Source organism: Pyrgilauda ruficollis, unplaced genomic scaffold (genome assembly GCF_017590135.1).
Source record: "Pyrgilauda ruficollis isolate IOZ18807 unplaced genomic scaffold, ASM1759013v1 scaffold40, whole genome shotgun sequence".
Classification (NCBI taxonomy): domain Eukaryota; kingdom Metazoa; phylum Chordata; class Aves; order Passeriformes; family Passeridae; genus Pyrgilauda; species Pyrgilauda ruficollis.
Genome location: NW_024525490.1, coordinates 5,463,142 through 5,487,572, shown reverse-complemented (window position 1 = coordinate 5,487,572; position 24,431 = coordinate 5,463,142). Strand labels below are relative to the sequence as shown.

The 24,431-nt window shown below is 39.1% G+C and overlaps 1 protein-coding gene across 1 annotated transcript; it reads right to left on the bottom strand.

The window, feature by feature from the left end:
* BEND6 (BEN domain containing 6) lies at nt 1-24,431 on the bottom strand. Its single transcript, XM_041477468.1, has 9 exons — nt 24,305-24,431; nt 22,084-22,241; nt 11,085-11,313; nt 10,823-10,968; nt 9,716-9,893; nt 8,059-8,276; nt 6,555-6,747; nt 4,613-4,751; nt 1-2,091 (listed from the first exon to the last, which is right to left on the bottom strand). The coding sequence occupies exons 3-9, from the start codon at nt 11,278-11,280 to the stop codon at nt 1,824-1,826; spliced, it is 1,338 nt and encodes a 445-aa protein (XP_041333402.1). The 5' UTR covers nt 11,281-11,313; nt 22,084-22,241; nt 24,305-24,431; the 3' UTR covers nt 1-1,823.

Genomic DNA, 24,431 nt, shown 5'->3' with positions numbered 1-24,431 from the left:
TACATATACAAAATTTACATTATAGCAAACATCCTTCTGTTACATTTTATAGATGGTAGTTAATAGCATGAGATCGAACTAACATATTTCATACCTGCTTTCATCCTGATCCTAAATACAAGAAATTGTTAGGTGAGAGATGAAAAAGGATAGCAAATCACTTAATGTGTACCCCAGCCCACAAACAAGTCTTCTCCACAGTGCATTCTATTAGTGCCTTGCTCTAGAACAGTCAGATTTGCAGCACTTCCCTTCAGCAGTATTTGGCTGATAAAAAAAAAAAAAATCTGAAGATAAGGTTAGCATTCACCCTAACATTATTTCTAATTTATTAATGTAACTCACGTGTCCTGAAATCCTCCTTAAATCAAGCTAGATTTCTTCAACATAATGTCATTTTATTTTTCCAGTCTTATTTGTTAGTTGCTTGTTTGCCATGTTTGAAATAGATTCAGCTAATAGTACTCTCAGTTCTGGGAGAAGTACACTCAAACAGGAAAGCTATAGTCCCAAGCGTTCTCTCCTTCCCATGTCAGCACACTGGAAACCTGAAATCAGTCAGCAAGGGAAAAAATCATAAAACCACAGAATATGCTGAGTTGGAAGGGACCCATCAGGATCATTGAGTCCAACTCCTGGCCCTGCACAGGACACCCCAAGAGTCACCATGTATCCCAGAGCATTGTAAAAACACTTCTTGAACTCTGTCAGGCTGGTGCTGTGACCACTGCCCTGGGGACCCTGTATCTTCCACTCCTCCTCATAAGGCTGTTATGGGGTTTGTGTGACTGCCAGATGCTTCCTGGAAGAAGTGGTGTCAGATCCCAAGGGGAACTGTCCAGATGCAAGGATTTTTCTGGTCCTAGTCCCATGAGGAATATTCTGCCTGTCCACCTTTTCTCTAAGCAAGGGGTAGCATACCAAAATCAAAACACAGGGAGTAGAAGCTGGCAACTCTGCCCTTTACTAGTTGCTTCTGCTGAAGTGTCCTCTATTTCCCCACCGAAGGGACCAGGCACCCTTATCCTATGGACTTGATGGTCAGGGAAGAAGAAGAGAGTAAGAGCTGCTGAACCAGCAGAGTACCAGCATCAGAATCCCTGTGAGAGAATGGCTTCCAGAACTAAATAGGCTCTCCTGGAGGTCTCTTCCATGAGCTACAAAGGAACAAGGCTTCTTCCATTGCCTTTCCTACTTTGAGAAGCTAAAAAATAACAGCTTCTTTCCTGTGGATATCTTGAAAGTTGTAGTTTCATTGGCCTAAGAAAGTTATTTTCCAAGTGAGTAGCAGCCTTAAACATCTATTTCATTTCTTCTCTGCTCATGTGGCCCTGTGCTTTCTACTCCTGTGCTGGCCACAGTCTTCATTTCACTAGGAGATCTTTCTATTTTCTCTCCATATAACTATATATTTTTTGCATTAATATACAATAACTTTCTTTGATCAGTTAAGCAGTTTTGCCTCAGCTGTCAAGGTGAAAGCAAGGGGAATTATGGTTCCTCATATATATTCTTTTGGTAGTACTTTAAATAATGTTTTTTCCTAACTAAGGGGAACTCTACTTGTATTCTTCAGTACAAGTTTTAATTACTGTATAACATGCATATATCTTATAACATCTTAAATTCAAATATATTAATAGGTCTTCAATTTTTTTCTAGACTATGGGCTTTTCATTTGTTTGAGAAAAAAAAGTTCTCAGGCTTCTATTTCTGTCCACTGTTGGATACTACCATACATCTAGTACAATTTAGATCTTTCTTTTTTATTTTATATTGTTTCTTAATCTCTGTTGAGCACATGAGCTGGAATGAAACACCTGTTATTCCTTGTCTGAATTCCTGAGATCCTGTCCACAACCCTGGTTGGGAGAGGTCGCTGGTGAGCTGCTGGCGAGTTGAGACTCCACCTTAGAAGAAGTGGGTTTGGGACACTCCTGCTGACCTTCTGGGGTGGGAGGTGGAGGAGTCAGGCAGCTGTCACTTTGCTGAAGTTGTGCATTAGCAGCTGGTGAATCATCATCCTGCTGGTCTTGTGTGCAAGGAGGAACAGCCGAAGAGATGATGCCCTGAGGAGCAGCTGTTGAACCACTGTCGAGACAATTTATAACTAAATTTGAGATATTAACATGAAATGTGCAATTAGTACTGTTCTTAGATTCCAAGCTGCAGAGTTTGTTTATTAGCTAGCTAAATTTGTTCACTGTCATACTGCCCTTTTCCTTGTTTCATCTCAGCTTCATGGATCTGAGATGGAAATTTGTCTGTCTCATTGGATTTGTTATTATTGGATTTGTTATTTCTCTTGGATCATAAGTCTACTCTGGGGAAAGGTGGAGGAGGTGAGTAAGGAAGAAATAGCAGCAAGGGAGGAAATAAAAGCTGCAGCAACACTAGTTTTTTAAGTTAGTAACTTGTTTGGATAAATGGTTACTAAAGGTTCTGCACAACAGAATTTTCTCTACCCCTCTCTGTACTTCATTGCTGGAAGGTGGACTGAAGGAGAAGCAGTGAGATTATGAGCACTTTTAAGTTGTCTTACTTTTCTTACAGAGAATGTGAGTTAATTCCATTAACTCATCTGAGTTAATGCAATCACCAAGTTACCTTGATTACTTAGATGGTGCTTAACTGCTTTGACAGTGAGAGAATGTGTAACAGATGTAAAAAAATTCATTATAAATGCATCAGTTCAAAAGACACTATTCAGGCAATATCTGAATTGGTCACAATGGATGTTGGATTGGATTTTACAGAAGCACTGATCAATAACAGACATAAGGGCATTTTTAACATACTGAAAGGGCATTTTTAAAATATTTGGTTTAAATTGGAAGGCAATATTAAATAAGAACTCAGAATTGTCTTAGTATAGTTAAGGTTTTCCTATCAAGGCTTCAGGAATACTGTGTACATTAGAAGACTCAGGAATTAGCAAAATGAATTAATCCATCTGATGAAGATAAATATTGAAAATATTTAAGATTTTAATACTTTCAAAGAAGACAAAATCTGTGGTTTTGTGCTGTTATTTTTCCTGTCTGTGTTAAGGACAAGGAAAAACACTGCAGTGAATCATTGCATACTGTATATTACAAATACACAGGACCTTTAATTTATGAAGTCTTCTCATCTCTAGGAGAGAAGCATGAACATAGTAAACTTAATTTTTGCCAGGTTGGTGCAATTGTTTATTGTTTCCAGATGGAAAAACCTGTGGAATATCCTAACAGTTATTCTCAAGTATTTCTCAAGTAATAATTCACAGGCCACTGGTGGTCCATGGAGTACTACCAGGTGGCTTGGAAAGGAATTTTAGAAGCAAAGCACTATTCAAACATTTGTATCATAACACAGACAAATGTCTTGGGGTACTTCTTATTTGTTGTTTTTTGGGGTTTTGTTTTGTTTTGTTTTGGTTTCTTTCCTTATGAAGTGTCTTAAACTTTCAAATTCAGATTTTAAAGCCATGCAGGAGATAAGTGAACCAAGAAGAAGAAAAATGCTACTTCAGCAGAGAAGTCTAAGTAAGGACAAATCTCTTGTTCCCTGTCACCCTATTTTAATCTCTTGTCCTGTTCCTTGCTCATTTCTTATCAGGTTCTTGAGGAGAGGCTGAGGCAGCAGCTGAGCCTGTTTAGGCTCAAGAAGGCTCGAGCTGATCTTATCTGTGTGCACTACTGTCTGATGGGAGAGTGCAAAGCAGATGGAGGCTCTTCTCAGTGGGCCCCAGTGGCAGAAGCAGAGGCAATGGGCAGAAATGGAAACAAAGGAGGTCCTGTGTGAACATCAGCCAACACCGTGAGGGTGGCGGAGCAGTGGCACAGGGTGCCTGGAGAGGTGGTGGAGTTTGCCTTTGCAAATACTCAACCAAACTGTACATGGCTCTGAGCAGCCTGGTCTGGGTGACCCTGCTTGGAGCAGCAGGCAGGGGCTGGACCAGCCAACTTACAGAGGTGCCTTCCAGCTCCACCATTCTGCCATGTGTGCATCTGGTATACGTGGAAACAGCACTGTGCCAATAGCTGACTTCACCGACCGTAGCCATGAGTTTGGTAATTTTATATTAGTTTCATTCAAAAGGCAAAAATGCCCCTAATAGGCAAGATGTTATTAAATAATTCCTCTGACCCAATAATTTAAACTCTTCTGGCAGTAAAGGATTGCCAGCTTAGCTCACCTACAGTACTCTTATAAATACATCGCAAAGAGGTGTGATTTTCCTTATATTCACTTGTGGGTTAATTGGGATACAACAGGTGACATGAAAATGGAATTGACTGGTCCATGGTGAACCAGAAATCAATAAGAAATGTAAATAATGTCAAATCTAAAATAGACAGCAAAGCAACTCTATGTGTTTCCTTCTGTTTTATCTTCCTGTCATTTAATAGTCTTATGCTGCTTTGTCTGGAACCAATAACTGTTTTGGTGCAGTAATGTATGCTTCTGTATTATGTACTTTTTGTACAAGGTTATGGAAATATTTACTGGCTTGGTAGTCCATATACCAAGTAGGTAAATATCTAAATTTTAAGACTTCTTTTAGATTTTATTACTATGAATTAATATGCAGAATTAGACAGTGTAGGCATTTTTTTATGTGACTTACCAAAAACTATGTTTCTGAAAAGCACCTGAGTTAAGGTCTTTGCTTAAAATTGGCTTCTTGGTGCAATTGTTCAGTTTTTGTCCCATCATTCGCCTAATTAAAGCATCATCTGTGTTTGGAAACAACTGTTTTGTGATTCCTGCAAAATAAAGAGATTATATATATATATATATATATGGATCCTTCAAAAAAGGGAAACAAGAAATGTGTGATATAAAATATATTTCTTGCATCTTTTAAAGTTCCAGCTACTTCAGCTTCCACTCTAGTTATTTCACAGTCTTTACAAACTCCTTAGATTTTACACAGCTCCCGTATTTCTTTGTGCCTTCCACATTGCTCCCTGCTCTTGGGCAGACTAAAAAGGAACGCCAGGGCCACAAGGGCTTCTGTAGTGAGTGATTTGTGCTTGCTAATCATCTGCCCTATGTTCTGTTCTTGATCCCATGTCCTTTTCCCATCCTCATCAGTCCTTATGACTCTGAATCTTGCTTTATTTTTTCTCATTAGTTTTCATTTGCGGGTGATGTCACTTTTTCTAAAAATTTCCCTTCTGTTTTGCTGGCTACATTTTTTGAATGCAATAATAACAGGACTCAACATGAGGAATGTGATTCCTGCTCCCTTCTTTTCCATCGTCTTCCCTCCCCTTGATTTCCCTGCCCTTTAATTTTAATTTATTTTGAAGTCCTACAATTTCCATCTTCTTTAAATAATCTGATTTACTAACTCATTTTCTACAGTCCTTGAACTCCCAAGCTTCCTTCTCATTTTTCTTTTTTCTTATATAATGTTGACACTTTTCTGTTTAAATTTCAGAGTATTCTCTTTTACCTTAACAAAGCTCTTTGATTTCTTTATAGGCTTTGTCACTGAATTCTCCACAACATGCTGTATTCCATTCTCTGATTACCTTTTCAGATTTGTCTAGGCCCTAGTAGGATTTAGAATCATTTGGGTTGAAAAAGACCATTAGGATTGAGTCCTCCCATTTTTCTCATCCCATTAAATATTTTTCCTTTTTCTCAAATGTCATTCTGAAACTGTCTCATCTTTACTGCCTCTAAATATATTTTTACCATCCTACACACTCTTTCCTTTTATCTCTCTTGACTTTGGGCCTTTTTTTTTCCTAACAAGGTTCTTAAGAAAAAAAGGTTTTTGCAACTGATAACTTTTGAAACTGCTGGGTAATTTCAACAAAACTGTACTAAGGTAGAGGAACTGGAGCTAAACTGAGAAGGGAACCAAGAGAACTGTAAAGTCCAAGGGAATGCCAACTGGGGAGGAATTATAGTACAGTAATTAAGTCTATATTGTTCATGTATTTAGTTATAGGCAAGAATCCAATTAAAATTTGGCTTCATATGCTCACAAAATACTGTTTTCTTTAAAGCTAATACTTCCATCTGAAATTATTTTCTGTCCTATGCACCAAATATTTTCTGCTGTAAACCTCAGCATAAATCAAATTTTGTTTGCTTCTCTGATCACTATTTCTGCTTTCTATACAGTCTCATTTTGCCTCTAGCACTATTTAAAATGTCAGAATTCATAACATTCACTAAACTTCAGAACACAGCAGACATAATTTAAAATTTGATCCAAGTATGTCCTCTTTTTGCCTTTCCTTATGTGTTATCATCATGCTCCAAGTTTGATTGTTGCAGGTTAACCTTGCAAGGGCTAAAACAATTTAAAATACCACTGTTCCTGAGCAGTCCCCTGAATAAAACCCACAGAATTCACACAATAGAAATATTATTACTTAGCATTTCACTGGCAGTATTTTTAACAGATGGTTTAAAAAAAGCATGTAGCTAAAGAAGGAAATAGGAAGCAGCTCATCACCTGAGTAGACCAGCTGCTAAGCATGACAGCCCCTCCCTCCAAGCCCCCCAGTCAAGTCAGAGCCACATTGAGTAACTTAACAAGTCATCACCTATGATTTCCTGAACTTCATTCTGATTCATAGCTGGTTTTGCCGCTTTATCCTTTGAAGAGGAGGATTTTGCACCTGTCAGGCTGTGTGTAGCCATGTATTCATGTGTATAAAGTGCTTGCATCAAGTCATTTATAAATTTTTGAGGTTTGCTCTTGTTGCAAAGTGCAATCTGCCACTTTTCGATCTTGAACTGGAAAACAAAATTGGTCACAGGCATAACTACTGCAATTTTCTAGAAATTATATACTAATAGCACTGAAATATCTTTTTCATTTTCTATTTCTAAACCACAATTTCAAAAGTAATCTCTGCAAACTTGAGATAACACCACACATGCATACTGCTCAGCATTTGGGACCACACACCCAGCTTGATCATTTTCCAGAAGGAATTGTAGGGTAGAGTAAGGACCCCATGCATCCTAGCAAACCCTTCACCATCCTCATTACTCACTAGTGGAGACAGGACATGTTCAGACACAGCAAAATCCTTCTGCTTGCTCTCCATGCAGGCTGGCTGTGGTCCAGTTCTGGCATGGTTTCTGTACTGCCTTGGTAGCATGGCACTGTGCCCAAGCAAATATTCCTGCCTGCGAGCAGACATGCCCTAAGAACTGTGACATCTGGTCCTGGGCTTTGAGAGTGGCTTCTGCATGCAGCAGTGGTACAGCCAAAGAGTTTGAACTCTCCTAATAGGCAATTTTGAGCTATCTTATGAAGTAAGGCAGGCTGCTCAGAAAATTAGGTATTTTTATTTCTTTAAAGATGTTAGGTCAAACTTTGTGGTTTCCAATATGCAGTCAAAACACACCACGATAATTCTTAACAGACTTCTTTGGATTTTAGCGCTCCATGACAACACACAGGAATGATTTGCATGGATTAGCATGACCCAATGCATAATAATGTTTATGTAAATAGTGAATGCAGACATTAGAATTATTCTTTTGGTTGTGCCTTCATTTTTTTCATGTACAGCCTCTGTGCCTTAGATTTCTCTATCATGTTCTGTTATAATTGCAGAGAATAAGGGAACTTCCTTACTCAGTATCTCTGTATACATGTATTTCTACTTAACTGCTAGCCAGTGTCTGGAACAGGAGAAGAAACATAACAGCCTCCAATTACAAATTAACAGTTTGAACAGACTGCTGGTATTCATCTTAGGTTATCTTTGAAATACTATTATTCCCCTCTGGCATCCAAACAATTTGGCTGGAAGTTATCCTTGGATCTTGGCATTTTCTTCATGCATCCACATTCTGCCCTTAGCCACAGATATGCAAGGTCACTGAAATTAAAGTGAATTTGAGTGTGTACAGGACACTGAATAAAACCTAATGCTTCTCATGGAAAGAGAATTCTGCACAAAAGGAGGTCATTAGTTATGTTATCAATGCAATGATGACAAATTATTTTACTAATGGTTATTTTTTATATAATGCTATAGCGGTAAACTTTATACCGTACAGTTTCATGCCCGAAATTCCCTTTGAACTGACCTGTTTTTCAGTCTGTTGCTCTTCATCTTCCACATTCAAAGTTATTGGTGAGCTGGAGTTACTATGCATAGCTGCATAGGAATCTGCTAATGGATTGTGAGATGCCCTCCAAACAGCATGTGGATGCAGACTGGATGTAGATGATGTCACTCCCCCTTTGAGCAGCGCTTCAGCCATCCCTACCAGTTCCTCAAAGTGAGTGACTGCCTGTGGCAACACTGAAATCAGATGAAAAGTGAGTGGTAAAATAGTAATGGAAGCTTTCAGACTCCAATTACATAAGCAGGGATATTTTTGCAATTAGATTCCTGTCACATAATGCAAAAGACTCAAAGTAGTCAGCAAAGACATTTCCATATACTTCTTTTCTCCTCTCTCAAATGCTTTCCTGCCATTCTGCTGTCCCCACTCATGAAGATCTGGCCTCAGTTTCTAGAATAGATCAGTTCAGTGCAAGGCTAAGAGGAACCATTAGTTTATGCTTATCCTGGCACGAAACAGACTATTTCTCTTTTTTCTTTTTACAATCTCAAAATCTCTACAAGTCCACAAAGCTATTGAATGTGGGCTAAGTGATGTCTGAGTTTTTTCCTTCAAAGAAGTCACACAGACTTCAGAGGCTTTTTATTTTTTTTTATCTATAGAGAATATGTTTTAAATAACCTTTCCTCAAAGTAATATTTTCAAATATAAACTTTTATTGCATCCATTAAGAAGAACCAAGGCAGAGCAAAAAGGATGCAAGAGATGACAAATCAGCAAGACACAGAATCACTAAATTAAATAAAATACTGTAAAAGACTGAGATAATTGCTCAGGATACAAGGTATTGACTTATATGTGTGAGAAAAGTTGTCAGACACAAAGAAAACGTTTACAAATAATATTTTAAAAGGTGGAGGTGAACGATTCACACCAAGATGAATAAGTTAAGAAATGCAATCAGGTGGGAAATGAAAATGATAAACAGTTGCAAAATCATCTGGCACTAAAACAAAACAGATACCACCAGACTGTCTAGGGATGGTGTGGTGTAGCTGGCATGGGAAGGAGTAAATCCTCTTTAAGCCTTATTCATTCACTAGTGGTTTGAAATTCTGGATTCAATTCTGGCTGCCTCAGAGTAAGGGATAGGGACAAGTGAGAGGCACTTCAGAGATGATGACTGAGAGATGAAGAGTTCATTTACAGAGGAACAAAATTTTTCATCTCTGGGAAAGAATTAAATTTGGTGTATCTGAAACTAACTCAGATTATCAGTAATGAGGAATCACCAAAGTAATTAGAAATTAAGTAATTTCAGAATAAATGAAATATCAATTGATCAAGAAAGACTGCTAGTAAATAAGGTTAGTTGGACTGGTAACTGAAGTATTTGAGCTTAGACAGGGGTTACACAGCATACAGAAAGGTTCTCTTGGGAACATCTGGCAGGATTTAGACACATTTTTCATTTCTAACTCTATGATTGCATGGCCTCTGTGTAAGTGCTGCTGGAATTAAATGCTGCCATGTATCACAGACTGTGATGCTAATGGTAGGCCTTGATCATGTCAGGTGCTTGAGCACCCATAATTCCCATCCAAATGGCCTCTTATAAATCAAGCTTTTCCTGACCTTCAGGCTTTCTTCTTCATCAAAATACTCCCAACTTTACCTTGAAGCATCACCAGGGACTGCCTTAGGCGGCAGTTTTCTCTCATGGTATCTGTCAGCTTCCTCTTGAGACTTTTAATTTTGGCACACAGTTCCACCTTGGAGAGTTGAAATAAAGGCTCTTCATCATCACTGCTACTTTCACTATATAGAAAGTTGCTTCCTGAGTATGGTCCTCTCTGGAAAAAACCCCAAACAAATCAATACTAACATTAAAATATCTTGCTAAATCAAAAAATTCTCTTGTTTAAACAGACTCAGTGCATTTTAAAAGCTTTTACCAAACATAGCTATTAGTATTCTTATTGAAATGAAAAATGAAACATCAGTGCAATATGTAACTGTGAGGTACTTATGTCTGTTCCCTATTCACCAATTTTCCAAAGCAGCATCTTTTAGACCTGTTAATTTCACTATGGCAAAAATCCTACGCCTCCCTCAAAAATACCTTTCAGGCTGTTTTTGCTTGATACATTAAAATTGCTGAAAATATGTTACCTGTTTGTTAATTAAAGATGTTTCAAGTTGACTCAGGATGTTGGCAGGAGCAGATGCCTGCAATGATTTCTTTCTTTTTATATGTTTCATCATCTTCCCCTGTAAAAAGTGCATAACAGTGCCTTTGCATTCCTATAGAGCCTTTCCTTACAGTATTTAATAATATACCATAAGTTTTTAATCACTGTGCACTTGACATTCTTGGTTAGTAGTTTTAAAAAATGTATCTGTAACTTTATTAACTTTTATGTTTCCCTTGCCTATATTTTGTCACAGTAGATCTCAGCACAAGGCACACCTCAGAAAACCTGCTCCCTTCTCTTTTTTATGCACTAGTCAGATTTCTGTCTTACAGGGGAAAATGCAATGGAGCTACAAAGCATCAAAGCCTCGAATAATACTTGTCTCTTGACACAGGAAAGGGCAAAATCCATTGGCCTAAGTAATTACTCTGACAGGTTATTGTGCTGAGGTACCATGTGAAGGCTGCCTGTATTCCTACCTTTACTGTACATCCTTTGTGTGTTACATTATGAAGAATCAATAGTTACAGTCTATTTCATTCCTTTATGGACCTAACAATATAAGGCACATAAAGACACAAACTCACCTTTTCTTTATCCAGGTCACTGTCCTCACTTTCTGAGAATATCATTTCTATCCTCTTCCTCTTGCCTTTTCCAAGGACTTGTATTTTTGTAATTTCATCTGCTCGTAATATCTTTTGCATCATTTCCACCAGCTCTTGGGGGTCATCTGAAGTGATGGAAAGGAAAAAGGCCAAAGCACAGAAAATCAGGCCTTAAAAGCACAGATAATCAGGCCCTAAAAGGAGGTTTCATATCAGACACATGTTCTGGAACTGCACTCACCACTCATGTACACAACTTTCACCAGGTGCTTTTCTGTCTTTCTTTCTCCCACAGGCCAGTTTACTAGTACATGCTCATTAGGTTTCAGAAGTCTTTCTAGTTCATTGTCATCACAGGGAAGGTCCTGGATCCATGAAGTCTCTCCAATTTGCAGTGAATTATCATTTACAAAATCAAACAGTGTGAATTTTTTCATTGTTAAGTGGCTTTCTTGTCACACAGACACTTCCTGAAGGATATCATAGGAAAAAGAGCAGTTACTGTATCATGCCACAGGGATGTTAAGAGAACCCTTTGAAAAGCCCCAAACAACCCTCCTTTTGCTGGATATTGGTAATTACCTTGTATGAAAATATCCTACAAAGTGAAAACTAGCCAAGCAGTGAGTTGTATCCCCCTTCAAAGATGGTAGGTGGTCTGTTTAACACCTGTACATCAGACATTTGCCTCCAAAACTATGCACAGAAAACAGCTTTCACTCACAGAGTCCTCGCTCCCATATTACTTCTATTCAATCTGGCTGGGATCTCTACTACTACTACATTTGTCTCAATAAAATTTTTAATCCAGCTTCTGACTAAAAGATACAGGTGTGATAGAACCTGTCCCTAGAATGGAGGAAAGTGCTAGCTATTCATGCTATTAAATGGGATGCATGTTTATCATTTCATGGTCAGGAAGACAATTGCAGCCACAGAAAACCAACCCAGAGCTACCCAGGACAACTGAGTGGGTGAGGTATGACACATCCTGGCAGTGGAAAACTTGATGTACAAAAGAAGTGACAGGCTAAGGACTCGAACAGAGCTGGGCTGCTTCATGAGGAATGACAGCAACAAGGAGAACCCAACCCCAAATATACACTTATATCATTTGCTTCATAAAACAATGCTTTTAAAGGAATGTGCTGTTCTGGGTTTTTTAAAGCACCGAATTTCTCTACGAGGAGAATGGAACAAGTTGTACTTTGAGCTTTATTTTCCCAGTTAGGATGATAGCTTTTCATGCAAGTATAAATTCTACTGGAAATGTAGCCATTTCTTTTAAGTGTTGCCATTCTATTCAGAGAAGATATTTTCTACTTTAAAATTATTAAATCAATGCATAGGAAATCTGATTTTCAAACCTGAGTCTTCTTTCCAGCAAACATGTGGTCAATTCATAAAGGTGAAATACTTTCACAGAGCAGAAAACTCATGAATTCCTAGATGTGACAGTGTGATTTGCGTTTGACTTGGCCTCAATCAGTCAGAAGCAAATTTAGGGCCTCATACAGAGGCTGTCAAAAAGGTAACTCAGAGCTAGAAAAGGAGAATTACATGGAGCTATTATGTCAAAGTGAGAATATCTGTCTGCTCTATAAAGTAATGTCAATTCATTTGCAGAAGCCCAGTTTGCCACAATTCCACGTGTCTGTTCTATGCCTCAACAGAGCTGGCTTTCCATACAGGGGTGAACTTGTTAATTTGCAAAAGACAGCTGCAGTCTTGTCAACATGTTTACTAATACAGTGAGGGAAGCAGTATAGATAAGAAATCACCATTAAAAGGAGTTTTAAACCAAACTTTTATGCAGAATATGCTTAGTGTGATAGTAGTAGGATTGTTAAGTATTACCTTACTGGAGAAAGGAGACTGTGTTTGCAAGAATTGACATTATTTTTCTTTAAAGATCAGAAAACATCCATCCCATACAAATTCTGGAAGAGGAAGCAGCCTGAATATCACTGCCTGGCATGACTCACTAGAGACCTCATTCTGCCACTGATCCCTGCTGGATGGATCCTCACACCACAGACAGGGATCATTCAAATGAAAAAAAAATATAGACAAAACAGAATCCAAAGGAACAAAAGTTCCAGCACTTTCCTCACTATGGACAGGTAAGGTCCAAACTAGAACTTCGTGTTTGTCTGAACAACAAAATATCAAATTTGAAACAGGCAGAGTATGCAATCAGTATTCTTCCTTCTTTTTCAAAATGCTTTTGAGTATATACTTCACTCAGCTTAACATTTCTCATCTGGCTCAAAGATGCTACTTCTGCCTCTGATCAACCCAGCACAGCAATCTCCACCACCCAGTTCTTCAATTCTCAAATGAAGTACTTGGATATTTCCCCCCTTGGCCTTGGCAGTTGTGAGCCTACTTCTTTACCCTCCTAAAAGCCCACAGAAGAGCCACAGAACTGCAGCAAAGTTAGAGCTGCTAAGTGTAACAACTGATTGATTGACTTCTATATTTTTTTAATGTTTCCCTGCAGTCCTCTAACAGTTTGTCTTTTGTCTCTCGTTTTGTATTAAGACAAATATTCTCTGAGCCATGGGACATTCATGTGGTCTGAACTTGTACAGGGTTAGCAAGGCAGCCCAGGATTTCCACAGGTACACTGAACAGGCTGTTCACAGCATGCAGGACAAGTGATGATCCCCCACATCAAACACCAGGGCTAGTCACGTACACACTGTGCCAATACCATGCACATCATTACCAAATCCAACAGCTTTTGGAAGGTATCAAACATGCCTACATTTTTCAACAGCTTAAGGGAGCCAATGGAAATGTGGACTTCTGGATGTTCAGAGTCCATGAGAGCAGCCTAGTGTCACTGGTAGACACTGAAGCACATGGACAACAAAATATCTCACACAGTCAAGCACCTGGATCCATGAAAATACATCCAGCCTCTTTAAGCTAAGGACAATTTTTGCCATGGGCATGGCAGGACATGGAGATCAGCAATTTATCTACATTATATATAAAATTCTTCTGAGCTGACAAGATTCTTGCCTGTGGTCAGAGGGTGTACTAACAGCTAAACCAATTTCACTAAGGGCCTTAACAGCTGCCATATCCTCTCAGCATGCTGGGAGAAGGAATGTCCTGCTGTTTATAAAGGGACCAAGGCAGGGCAGCAACAGAAACTGAGCAGGCCCCCTTTTCTCTGCTGCAGCTCTACTGAACACAAACCCAACTGCTTGTGTTATAGGGCAAAATGATGAAATCATGACATTGCCAAATGTGAATCATCACATCGGAACAGAGTGTAGTAGTTGATTGCAAGTATTTTTATGTTATGGAGCAATGCCTTCAACTCCTGCAGTAGACATTAATCAAACTATGTCTTTTCACAGAATTTATTGTGACAATCCACGGGCCCTGGGGATAACACCTAACTGTCTGCTGGCATCATCTCTAGCAGTGATTAAAGGGAGTGGAAAGGTAGAACAAAATGTCGCTAATAAGGAAAAGGAATAGTGAAACACTTCACTTTCTGGAAGAGAAGTCCTGCAGTGTTTTCTCACCATGACCTCCCACAGGAGTCAGTGTGAACCTTGTCCAAGAACTGCTGGAGATGCTTCCCTCTAAGATCTTATTTTCCAAAACAGATCAAAGGCAAAATATAATGCATGATCAGAAAACAAACAAAATAACTTAGGGACTGGGATAAACATCACCAAACTTTTACTGCCTTAAAAGGGAGAGGTTGTCTAGCCACATTTGGCTCAGTCACTGCAGAAATGGAGGTGATTCATCTCACCCTATGACACGTGTCTAAAAGACAGCAGATGACTGACTGTCTGGGAGAGCCTATTTCTCTCCACCAACTACTCAGTGACTACAGAGATGGTGTGTCTCCTTACAGAAGCTGGCCTGGTCCAACCTATGTTGTATTACCTTTTTATGGTTTTGAACAGATTGTCAATAGCAGGATAGATTCCAGTAGACCAGCAGAAGTTATAGAGATCTGAAAGGATGGCATAAGAAATCCATCAGAGTGTATCTGGTTCTCTGTTTTAAATCTTTCTAACATAGTTCTGCAAGTCATGAAGTAAGATTTCTGACACTGAATGCTTAGTTCAGTGGTTCATTTGGAGGAAGCATTATCATTCACAGGCATTACCCTGTGTGCAGCTACTAACCACAAAGATATTATATGACCTTTGAAAGCCACTTATGCTTTATAAGTTATTTAATTCTGCTACATGCTGCATTTAAAAACACTACTGATTTGAGTAATACTGAAATGCAAATTTATGATTTTTCACTATTCTAGGTCATTTGTAGAAGGGAAAAAAGGAAAAGGAAGGAGCCATATAATTTTAAATTTCTGCTGAGGAAATGTTAATTGGACTCTTAATTTTTACAAACATGTTAACACCTCACATACTGCACAAATACTATAAATTTGTAATCGTTATATTGTTACTAAGCAACACAAAAAACCAAACCAAAACCAAACAAGGAAGCCCAAAGCCACCAAAAATCCACAAAGGTCACTTAAAGACATATCTCACCCCTTGTCTGACATAGTCTGTTCCATTCAGCCAGAGAACTGGCAGATGGCATGCTGAGATCATTACTTCTCTTTCCTTTCAGTAAACACAGTGCAAAGTGTCACAAGTTCACAACATGAGATTGTGTACCCACTTGATGACTCTGATTCTGTTGGCTTAAAACAGGGCTTTGACACTGGTTTCAGCAAATCAAGGAACCATGTACCACAGATCAAGGAGCCACAACCATGTACCACGGATCTATAATTATGGGAAATGGTCAGGCTTGATACAGAGTTGCCTTAAGTCGGTAAAGAACTGATGAGACTGGTTGAGAAAAACATGAGATGTGCCCCTGCTATCTTACCTGGCTTGTGCAAGGTGTAAGGACTGAACGATGCCTGGGTGAAGTGGAAGCCCCAGAGAAAACTTGCACCTCTCTACCAGCCACTGTGCAAGCAGCCTGTTATAAATGTGGTCCTTTAAGGAGACAAAGTTGTACTCAAAGACTTTCTAGTGAAGGTCAGACAGCCTTTCCTGCCACCTCAGCAGGTGAAGGACCTTTTGTGTCAACTATAAATTCTGACTGAAAATAACCAAGACATTCATGAAGGCCTATTTGTATATTAACTTTTACATCCTAAGGATGCAAATAAAGAAAAGTGAAAACACACCTTACATGTACAATCATAACACTCAAAACCCCACCTATGGCATAAAGGAAGTGAGGGGTTGGGGCAAAGAAAGAAAAAAGGAGAGAGGGGAAATCACCTCTGCTTACTTGGGATTGGTTGATGGACTGTCCTCCTGCCCTGAAGGGATGCCTCCAGGCGAGCTTTGTGCCTTCAGTGCATTGTAAAGACCTGGGAATATTTTTATATTTCTATCTATATATCGGTAATAGAGCTGTGTTACTATCACCTGCTGTAGTGATAGGATTGCACTAACTACAGTGTATCACCAGCAATCCTGAACCTGCTTTCCTATTATTTCAGGAAACTGTACTTTTTGTGAATCTGGACTGTGAAAGTTTTTATTGAACTCAGATCTATAGTACTGAACTGAAAAACTGCACTATTTGCAAGTCTCTGATCATACAATTTCTTACTGAACTCAACCAGGCTGGTAATGCTGAATGAGTTTTAATCAGAAGCTAAGCCATCTGATTTTTGAGGACCAGGTGGAATGCAAGGGGATTTATTTTAGGCCAAATATCTGTAGCCTTAATGCAATACATAATAAATACACAATAAAGCTAACATTTTATTAAGTACTAGCATTTTATATTATTTACCCTCTGAGTTCAGCCTTCAATTATCCCAGTTTTCCTTGGGAAAAAAGCCAAACCAAAACCCAAACTTAACTGGTCTTAAAATAAATCTACCTCATAAAAACCTATTTATTTCCAATACAGCATGCTAAGTGGTAGTGACAGATTTGGTTTGTGTTATTTAGACTGTCACATTTTACATTGAACTTGTCAGAATATGAAATACAATGTTGATGAAAAGCTTGGGCTGCACTGAAGTCTCAAAGTTCCCAATAGCAAGTGTATGATGGAAAACATGACCATATTTAAATAAGTTCTGTGCCCTGTTGCAGGTTCTAATTCTTTTTACCTGAAACCAGTGTAATATTTACTAATGAATTCAGTGGAATTAGGTGCTGTCAGAATACAAAAGTGTGTTACTGCTCAAAAGATTTACAGCATAATATCTTAGTCATTTCTGGGAAAAGATGATTCAAAAGCACAAATCTGCTGCTCTCAACTGAGAAATACAGAGTACAGATTTTCCAGAACCATCAGTATCGCTGTGTTCCAAATTCAGCTGGGAATCTGGGGGAGCATCTATCAGGACACTACTGCAACTCTTAAGACTATAAATGCACAGAAATGATCCCACTTCCACAGGAAGGATAAAACTCTATGATTTTATTCCCGGTATTCAAGAGGTCACTTCCTCATTGCAGATCACTATCCTGGTGTGACTCTCTGTGAAATAACCTGAGATACTTTTCTAAGAAGTGATGCTATTCATGGTAAAGCAGCAGCTCTGGCCTTATTTACCCCAATGGCCTCCTTGAATTTAGAGTCTCAGCTGCATTTACAACTCACAGGATTACACAGAGAACTTGGTGCAAACCTTGTAACCACATTCTAAAATCTGTTGAGTGACCCCAGGAATTCATTAAGCCATTCTAATTTTTCACAATAGTGCCCTCCTCCCATGTTTTAGCAACCTAGGAGTTCTATAAAATAACACTAATACCTAAATATGCAAAAGTCCTTTGTAGGACTGTGGCTTAAATGAAAAACTTGAAGAAATCCATTGGAAAAGCTCTGTTTTTTTGCATCAGATGATTAATTTTATGTGTTGAGTGATAGGAAAGGCTGAATAATAAATTTTTAAGCAAGTATATTTAATATGTCTGGAAGTACTAAACTTTTGTTCTAATCAATCATTTATTCAGCTATCATTGAAACAGGGCATTCATTTTAACGGATTTCAAGATAAACTAGCATCATTACTGGGTTTTCAGTGCAGGATTCAGCTCTAGATTAAGATGCTTACATTTAAGTGTCACTGGTGCACCAGGTGTCTTAAGTTATTGCTGTAATCACTGGAGATGCAGGGGACAATTTGGCTTTCTAAGCAGGTGTCCAGCACCACTGTTATTGGCTTGGCCTGCAGCTGCTATTCTAGAAGTACAAATCACCCACAGGTTTTTTTATCACAATTGTCATCCTTTCAGGGACGTCTCAGCCTTGAGCAGCTCCAACAGGCTTAAGTGCGAAGCCCCTACTCAACACAGTTAAAGCTTCATGGAGAGCAATTCAGCTTTTCTCAACTGCTGTAGGGTTGAAAAAATTGAATGTAGGGTTCAATTCAGTGGTCTAAAAAAAAAATGCATGGTGCAATCTTAGATACCATCAGTTATCATGCCAGGCCTCCAGCTGCCTCTTCTGATGGGAACAGACTTCCCACAGGGCTTGGACCCTCTTCTGTGCTTACCATGGTGGTTACTAACTCTAGGCACCTCAAACAGCACTAAACACAAATTCAGGGAAATGCATTGTTCTCTGAACCTTGATGATTTAGCCGAGTTTAAATAGCAGCCTAGATGTCTCATATGCCTATAAACCATGTAGATTTATTTATCTGTATTTCAATCCCACACTCAGTGAAAGATTCATATTAAGGTAGCAAGATGCCAAGTAAGATGCAGGAAGCTATCTTAATTCTACATGACAGATTAATATCTTTACTAAATAGCTATTTCACAGCTGACAGATGGAGAACTAATACTTGCTTCAATTTGCTTGTTTGTAAATGCCATGCACAACAAAATGTATTAATATACAGTCCAAGAAATAAATCTCTATTTATTGAATACTTATGCTACAGGAGTTTGAATAATCTCAAGACAGCTCTTTCCATGCAGGTTAATATATCCAAACACTTAGAAGCAATAAGTAGCCTGGACGAAGAAACAGTCAACATGGCTCTGTAATGTCAAACACTTGGTCGTGTTCATTATGACCTGGCTTGGGTACAGCTTCCAAATTATAAACATTAAATAACAGTGATGCATCACTTATCTTGTCTAAAGATGTTTATGGGATCATTAGAGAAAGTTTGATCACATGCAAATCTCTGCTGAGGTGCAATAATTGTGCATTTGTTCCATGCAAGAGCCCAAGCAGTCAAACTTTTCCTAAAAGGCTGAAAAAATATTAAGCATACTTTCAAATTGGATTTATTCCGATAACCTGATATGAGGGGTTATAAGAGGATACATCTTACTCTTTTTATAAGGCAGTAGAAACTATATCTTTCATTCTACCCCAAAGTGTTACTGTTGGTGGCATTCTCCCTTCAACTCTTAAAAGCAAAGAAGTGAAATAGCAGCTAGAAAATTCCAGGCTCAATTTTTGGCCAGTATTTAATAACTTAGCAACATCTTTACTATCTCTACTTCTAGGTCTTTACTGGCTGTCATAGGTGAGTGATCATACAAGAAAAGTCACGCCTGATTAATACTCAAAGTGCTCGCTCTTTTACTCCAAATCTCTTCCCCAATTGCTCTGGTTTTGCAGCATTTTGGTAGTTAGGAGGAGAAAAAAAATCTGCATTACTATTAAAGGTCATGAACTAGAAAAAGAGACATATATATTGCCCTCTTACTCCAGGGAATATTCCTTCAACTAAGAGTAATTCTGCATGCACTTCAGAGAACTGACAGCAATGCATCTTTCCTGCAAGGATAAAAAACTCAAAACTTTCTAGAGCTATTTTTTCCCTTCCTGTAAAATTATATGTCTTTTTACTGTATGTAGTTCAACCTAACTTTATGAAGTAATATAAAAGTGGAATGACTAGTGTTGTATATCAGTCTGAAACAATCCTTAAACAACTTTTAATTATATAGTTAAAATACTAATGAAGTGCAATTCCCTCTGGGATGCAAGGCCACATACAGATTGACAACTGCTACTCTAAACACTGCCAAAAATGAATACAGAACAAATTTTAAGCAAGGACAAAGGGGCACATTGCTGCTATAATAAAAAAAAAGTGCCATAGGAGCTTCAGCAGTATATTTCCATCTAGGCTCAAGAACAGCGCCTCTCTGTCTACAAAGTCAATTTATGCCTACAGGATCCCTGCTAGCATTTTTCCAGCAACGCGTACAACTGTATGGCTCATTCTCCATTTGATTTACATTCAGTCTAATAAACAGAGGGAATTTAAATATGCAAGTTGTTTGAGCTGATGAACCCACAAAATAAGGACAATAACCTCTACATATATAAAGCTGACAAGAATTTGGTTTTACATGGCCATCTATGACACCTGCAGATGGCAAAATGTTCCAGCCACAGAGGGGTTTAGTCTGTATCACTGGAATCACAGAGTTTGGTCTTGGGTAAATCACACAACCTTTAAATTTATAGTTCACCTTTTATTTTCAATTAATCTGAAATAACAATACACATTTACCTAATTTCAAAGATTTTGTGAGAATTAACTAATGTTAGTGTGCCTTTTAACTATACAAAGCACTGTATGGAGTAAACAATTTAGCAAGTTTTGCAGAATGAAGATTTGTATTAATCCTGCTGGTTTTTATCATTTCACATAACATATTTCTTTTAAATGGGTTGCCTATATCAACCCAGCAAATGTTATTCTTTCTACTAAGAACGTGTTTTATAAGGTTAAATCATCTACCAGAAACTCTCCCAACATTTCCTATGGTATGTTTAAGCTGCTAGCGTAGCACTGATGGTATTATGTAATCTGTGAGTAGAATATTGAGGGGGAAAGTAAATTATTTCATTGAAGGAAGTTGATAACAGTTACTCCGTCTTCTGTATTTTATTTACTTGCCTCTTTGGTTTTGACTGTATTTACTTTGGCTCTTGTTTGATGAGGAAAAACCCAAATATTTTGTTAGAAAGTATTAGATGATTAGAGAACCCTTCTTACCAGTTAAGTAGTCATTTAGGCAGAATATTTCACACAATTATAATTAATTAGTAGAAACATAGTCCTTAAAGCATAGCTACACATCAATGAAAAGATGATCTTACCCTCTCACTCACTCAGCTACTCTTCTGAAATAATTTCATGCATCATCTCGTATTCTTATGTCCACATCAGTAGATGCAGCATGTGACCTTTTTCCCCTCAGCTCACTGACACAGGGAGTTTTACAGCTGCAAATTGAGGTCTACAAGGCCTCATTCTGCAGAAGCAGAGAGGTACCTTCACAGAGCTGTGGACTACCCTTGAATCCCATGGCTCACACTGGGGGAGGCCAGCAGACTTCTGAAGACATGGTTTCTCCACTCAGAATGCCATCACATTTTCTTTTCACAATTTTTTGTTTGTCTGTCAGCCTAATCTATGGCACTCAGCTAGAATTTTTAGTTTTATTTTAAAAGGTGTGGCCGAACATCACCTAAATTATCAAGGAATATGCACTGGCCCAGAGACTGTACTGCAATTCTGCAAGCAGGACAAGGGTAAGGGAAGAACGGATCTTTTCCTTCAGCCTTGCTGGGCGAGACTGCTAAGTCAGAACAGGCTATCATGAGAGACCATCTGAAAGAATATTTGAGGTCAACACTGCCTTTTCTCCCTGCAGGAGGGCTGCAGCTGCTACAGCACGTTCCCTGTTCAACTCTTACATTAAACTGCAGGAGTTTGACACAATTTCCACGTTGTTTCCCTGCCTAACCAACTTGGGAAAATGGGTAAACTGCATTCAAGAGTAATTGCAACCACAGAAACATCCTCCTGTGCATTTCCACTTCCAATTTGCTGGTCACCTCTTCTCTGTGGTTCTCTGAAGCAGAACTTCCCTTTTGGATCCCTCTGACCAAATAATTATCATCACCTCCTCCCTCAGCATTGCTCAAGTGAAAGGCTGCTTCCCACACTGCACCAAAAGCTTCACCTGTGCCAGTGACTTTGTCACTGCTCTGTTTGCCTCTGGTCCCCATCAAAACAAGCATCCGTAGGACCCTACATCTCACCTGCTCACAACTCTGCAAAAGTGCACTCACATTACATCTAAAATGGCAGCAGGACCCCTTGCTTATTGCAGAATCAATAACTGCCTTCTTGGATTATAAAACACTTAATTTCACTTCTCAACAACTTCTGACCTCCCCTCCCATCACCATTATCACAGTTAGTCTCAAGGATTTGTTACCTTCTTTTACTTCTTCTCTGCAATGGCTTCACCTCCAGGATTTCCCTTCTGAGGTCAAATCTCAGATGAGAGGTTTTGTTTTAACCTTCTCTCTTCATTTCTTTTGTCTTCTCTGTTTATCATCCTTAAGATTTCGGAAAAGTCCCCTAAAAAACATTCTGTAAGGAATCTTAGATTAAAAATGTGAGACATATACAACTTCTCTTAAATTCTCTTTATTACTATTTGGGAAAAAAAAATCTACGCACATATAATTTGCTTATTATTAATGTGTAGTAACTTTAGCAATTTAAACTTTATTTGACACGGAAGTAATATTCTAACCATACTACCATACCCTGCAGTACTCAACAAGCACAAAGCAATAATGAATATAAAGAAAGCCAGAGCAGCAATTTGGTGTACATGTGAGATAGATGACTCAAAAGCCTGGAGCAGCAGCTCTCTGAAAAATCATGCATGTCAGCATTTCTTGTACTAAACTGTACTCTTTCACATTTGAAAAAAAAAAAAATTAAGCAGCTGTCATGAAATGTATTATATCCTTTTGAAAAAACATTATCCTCAAGACACCAGTGAGCTCTAATTCTTAGAAAGGAAAAGCTATAAACCTTAAACTAAAAAGCTTTCACTAGAGATTTGTCTGTCAGATGATTTCTACACAACTGAGAACAATGTGAAAAGAACTACTTCCCCTCAGCTCTCCGTGATTTACCATGCAGTCACTGCTGTGCTAGTTTTGCTCTATCATCCCACTCTGAAACAATAAATCAGTGCAGAGCTAAAGGTGTCAAAAAGTTTCCTCTCCTGCAATATCCTGCAGCGTGGCACTGCAGCACGATGCCAGGAGGATCACACCAATTTCCTTCATGTTTCAGTGAGGTAACGTGGACTGCTTGAATAATCTCAGGTAATCTGCATTAAAACCATTCTACTGCAGTGTACTGCGGTATTAGGAAAGATTTCAATATTGCACCACGTGATGCAACACAACCTTACAGCATTTGGTAGTTTCCAGGCAGTGGGGAAAGCTTTGAATCCATGGCTGCAATGTAGCAACTTTCCATTTTACAAACTAATAGGGCAGACTATTTTGGCTTACTCTTGATGTATAGAATGAAAAAATATGAAATTCCTGGAATAAATTATTACAGACCTAAACTCCAATTTTTTTTTCTTTTTTTACTTACACCCCCTCTCCCGCTATCATGAGCATCTTTCGATGATAACAGATTTCCTTCACCTTAAGGGTACAGTAAAGCGTTACAATGTTATTAGGCCAGTGACAAATTAATTTTACTAATCTAGAGATTATTTTCCCAATTCTTATTTAAGCTACCACAGATACATTTCCCTCTCTGTCTTTCCAGCTTGCATATTTTTTAGTTTAACTTAAATTTACACGTACGCTTTTCTGCAGCTACGTTCCAGTCATATAAAGCAGTAACATTTCAATCTTTCTCCAATATTTACACCGAGATTTTAATTATTTCTATGAAGTTTTGGAAATATTCTACATATTTATGTGCTCACATCAAAGATGCATGAAAAACACATGAATTTTGCCTTGAATGAGTTTCCCCCAAGTACCGTGAATAAATGCAAAATGGTACCTGGCTATATTTTCAGCTAGTGATTTTTTTTTTTTTTATTTCTGTGTGTCTCTGAGGGAGTTTAGAACTGCATTTCCAAACACCTCTAAAACAGTCCCTGAAAGTCTGGACTATCACAGCAGCAACTACAGAGGTAGAAACAGCGACATAGGTGAACTCTTCTTACCATCTGCATTAGCCACCTGCACATGGCAGGATTTTGATGCTGCGGCCCGGCGGCGAGGGAAGGGCACGGGGCTGACATTGGCTGCAGCGCGTTGCAGCTTCCCGCAGGGCGAGGGTCCCTGCAGGCGCTGCTCTGCAGCCCCGGCGCCTTTCTTTGGCCAAGGGCACGGCCGGGCAGCGCGCACGCCGCCCCGTCCCGGCTGCATCGGGGACACGGGGCAGCAGCACCGCACCTGGTCAGGGCCCTGGTCACCTTGTAGGGTGGGTCTCAGCATCGTTTCCCAATCCCTTTCCTCGCCAGGAGACCGGCCTCGACCGACACCTCGGGTCCAGGGTACGCCACCCTCCCCCTTCCCCCACGGAGCTGCGAGGGCGCTCGCCGCTGCCGACACCGCGCGCCCCTCGGTCGCAGCCCCTCTTTTCCCTCGGGGGTCCCCCGGTACCTCGCAGCAGCCATTTTCCGACGCCCTCAGCAGCTCCAGCGGTGATGTCACCCGCCGAATCTCCTCGGCGGCGGGATGCACCGCTCCGTGCTCCTTCCTCCCTCCCAACGCCAGTGGCACCTTCTTC

What these genes read in the sequence shown, in the direction of transcription:
- BEND6 (XM_041477468.1), bottom strand. Translation starts at nt 11,280, where the DNA reads ATGAAAAAATTCACACTGTTTGATTTTGTAAATGATAATTCACTGCAA. An exon ending in GAAAGTTGTGTACATGAGTG is followed by an intron (nt 10,969 to 11,084) that starts GTGAGTGCAGTT and finishes CCATCACTTCAG; the next exon opens with ATGACCCCCAAGAGCTGGTG. An exon ending in AGCAACAGACTGAAAAACAG is followed by an intron (nt 6,748 to 8,058) that starts GTCAGTTCAAAG and finishes TTTGTTTTCCAG; the next exon opens with TTCAAGATCGAAAAGTGGCA.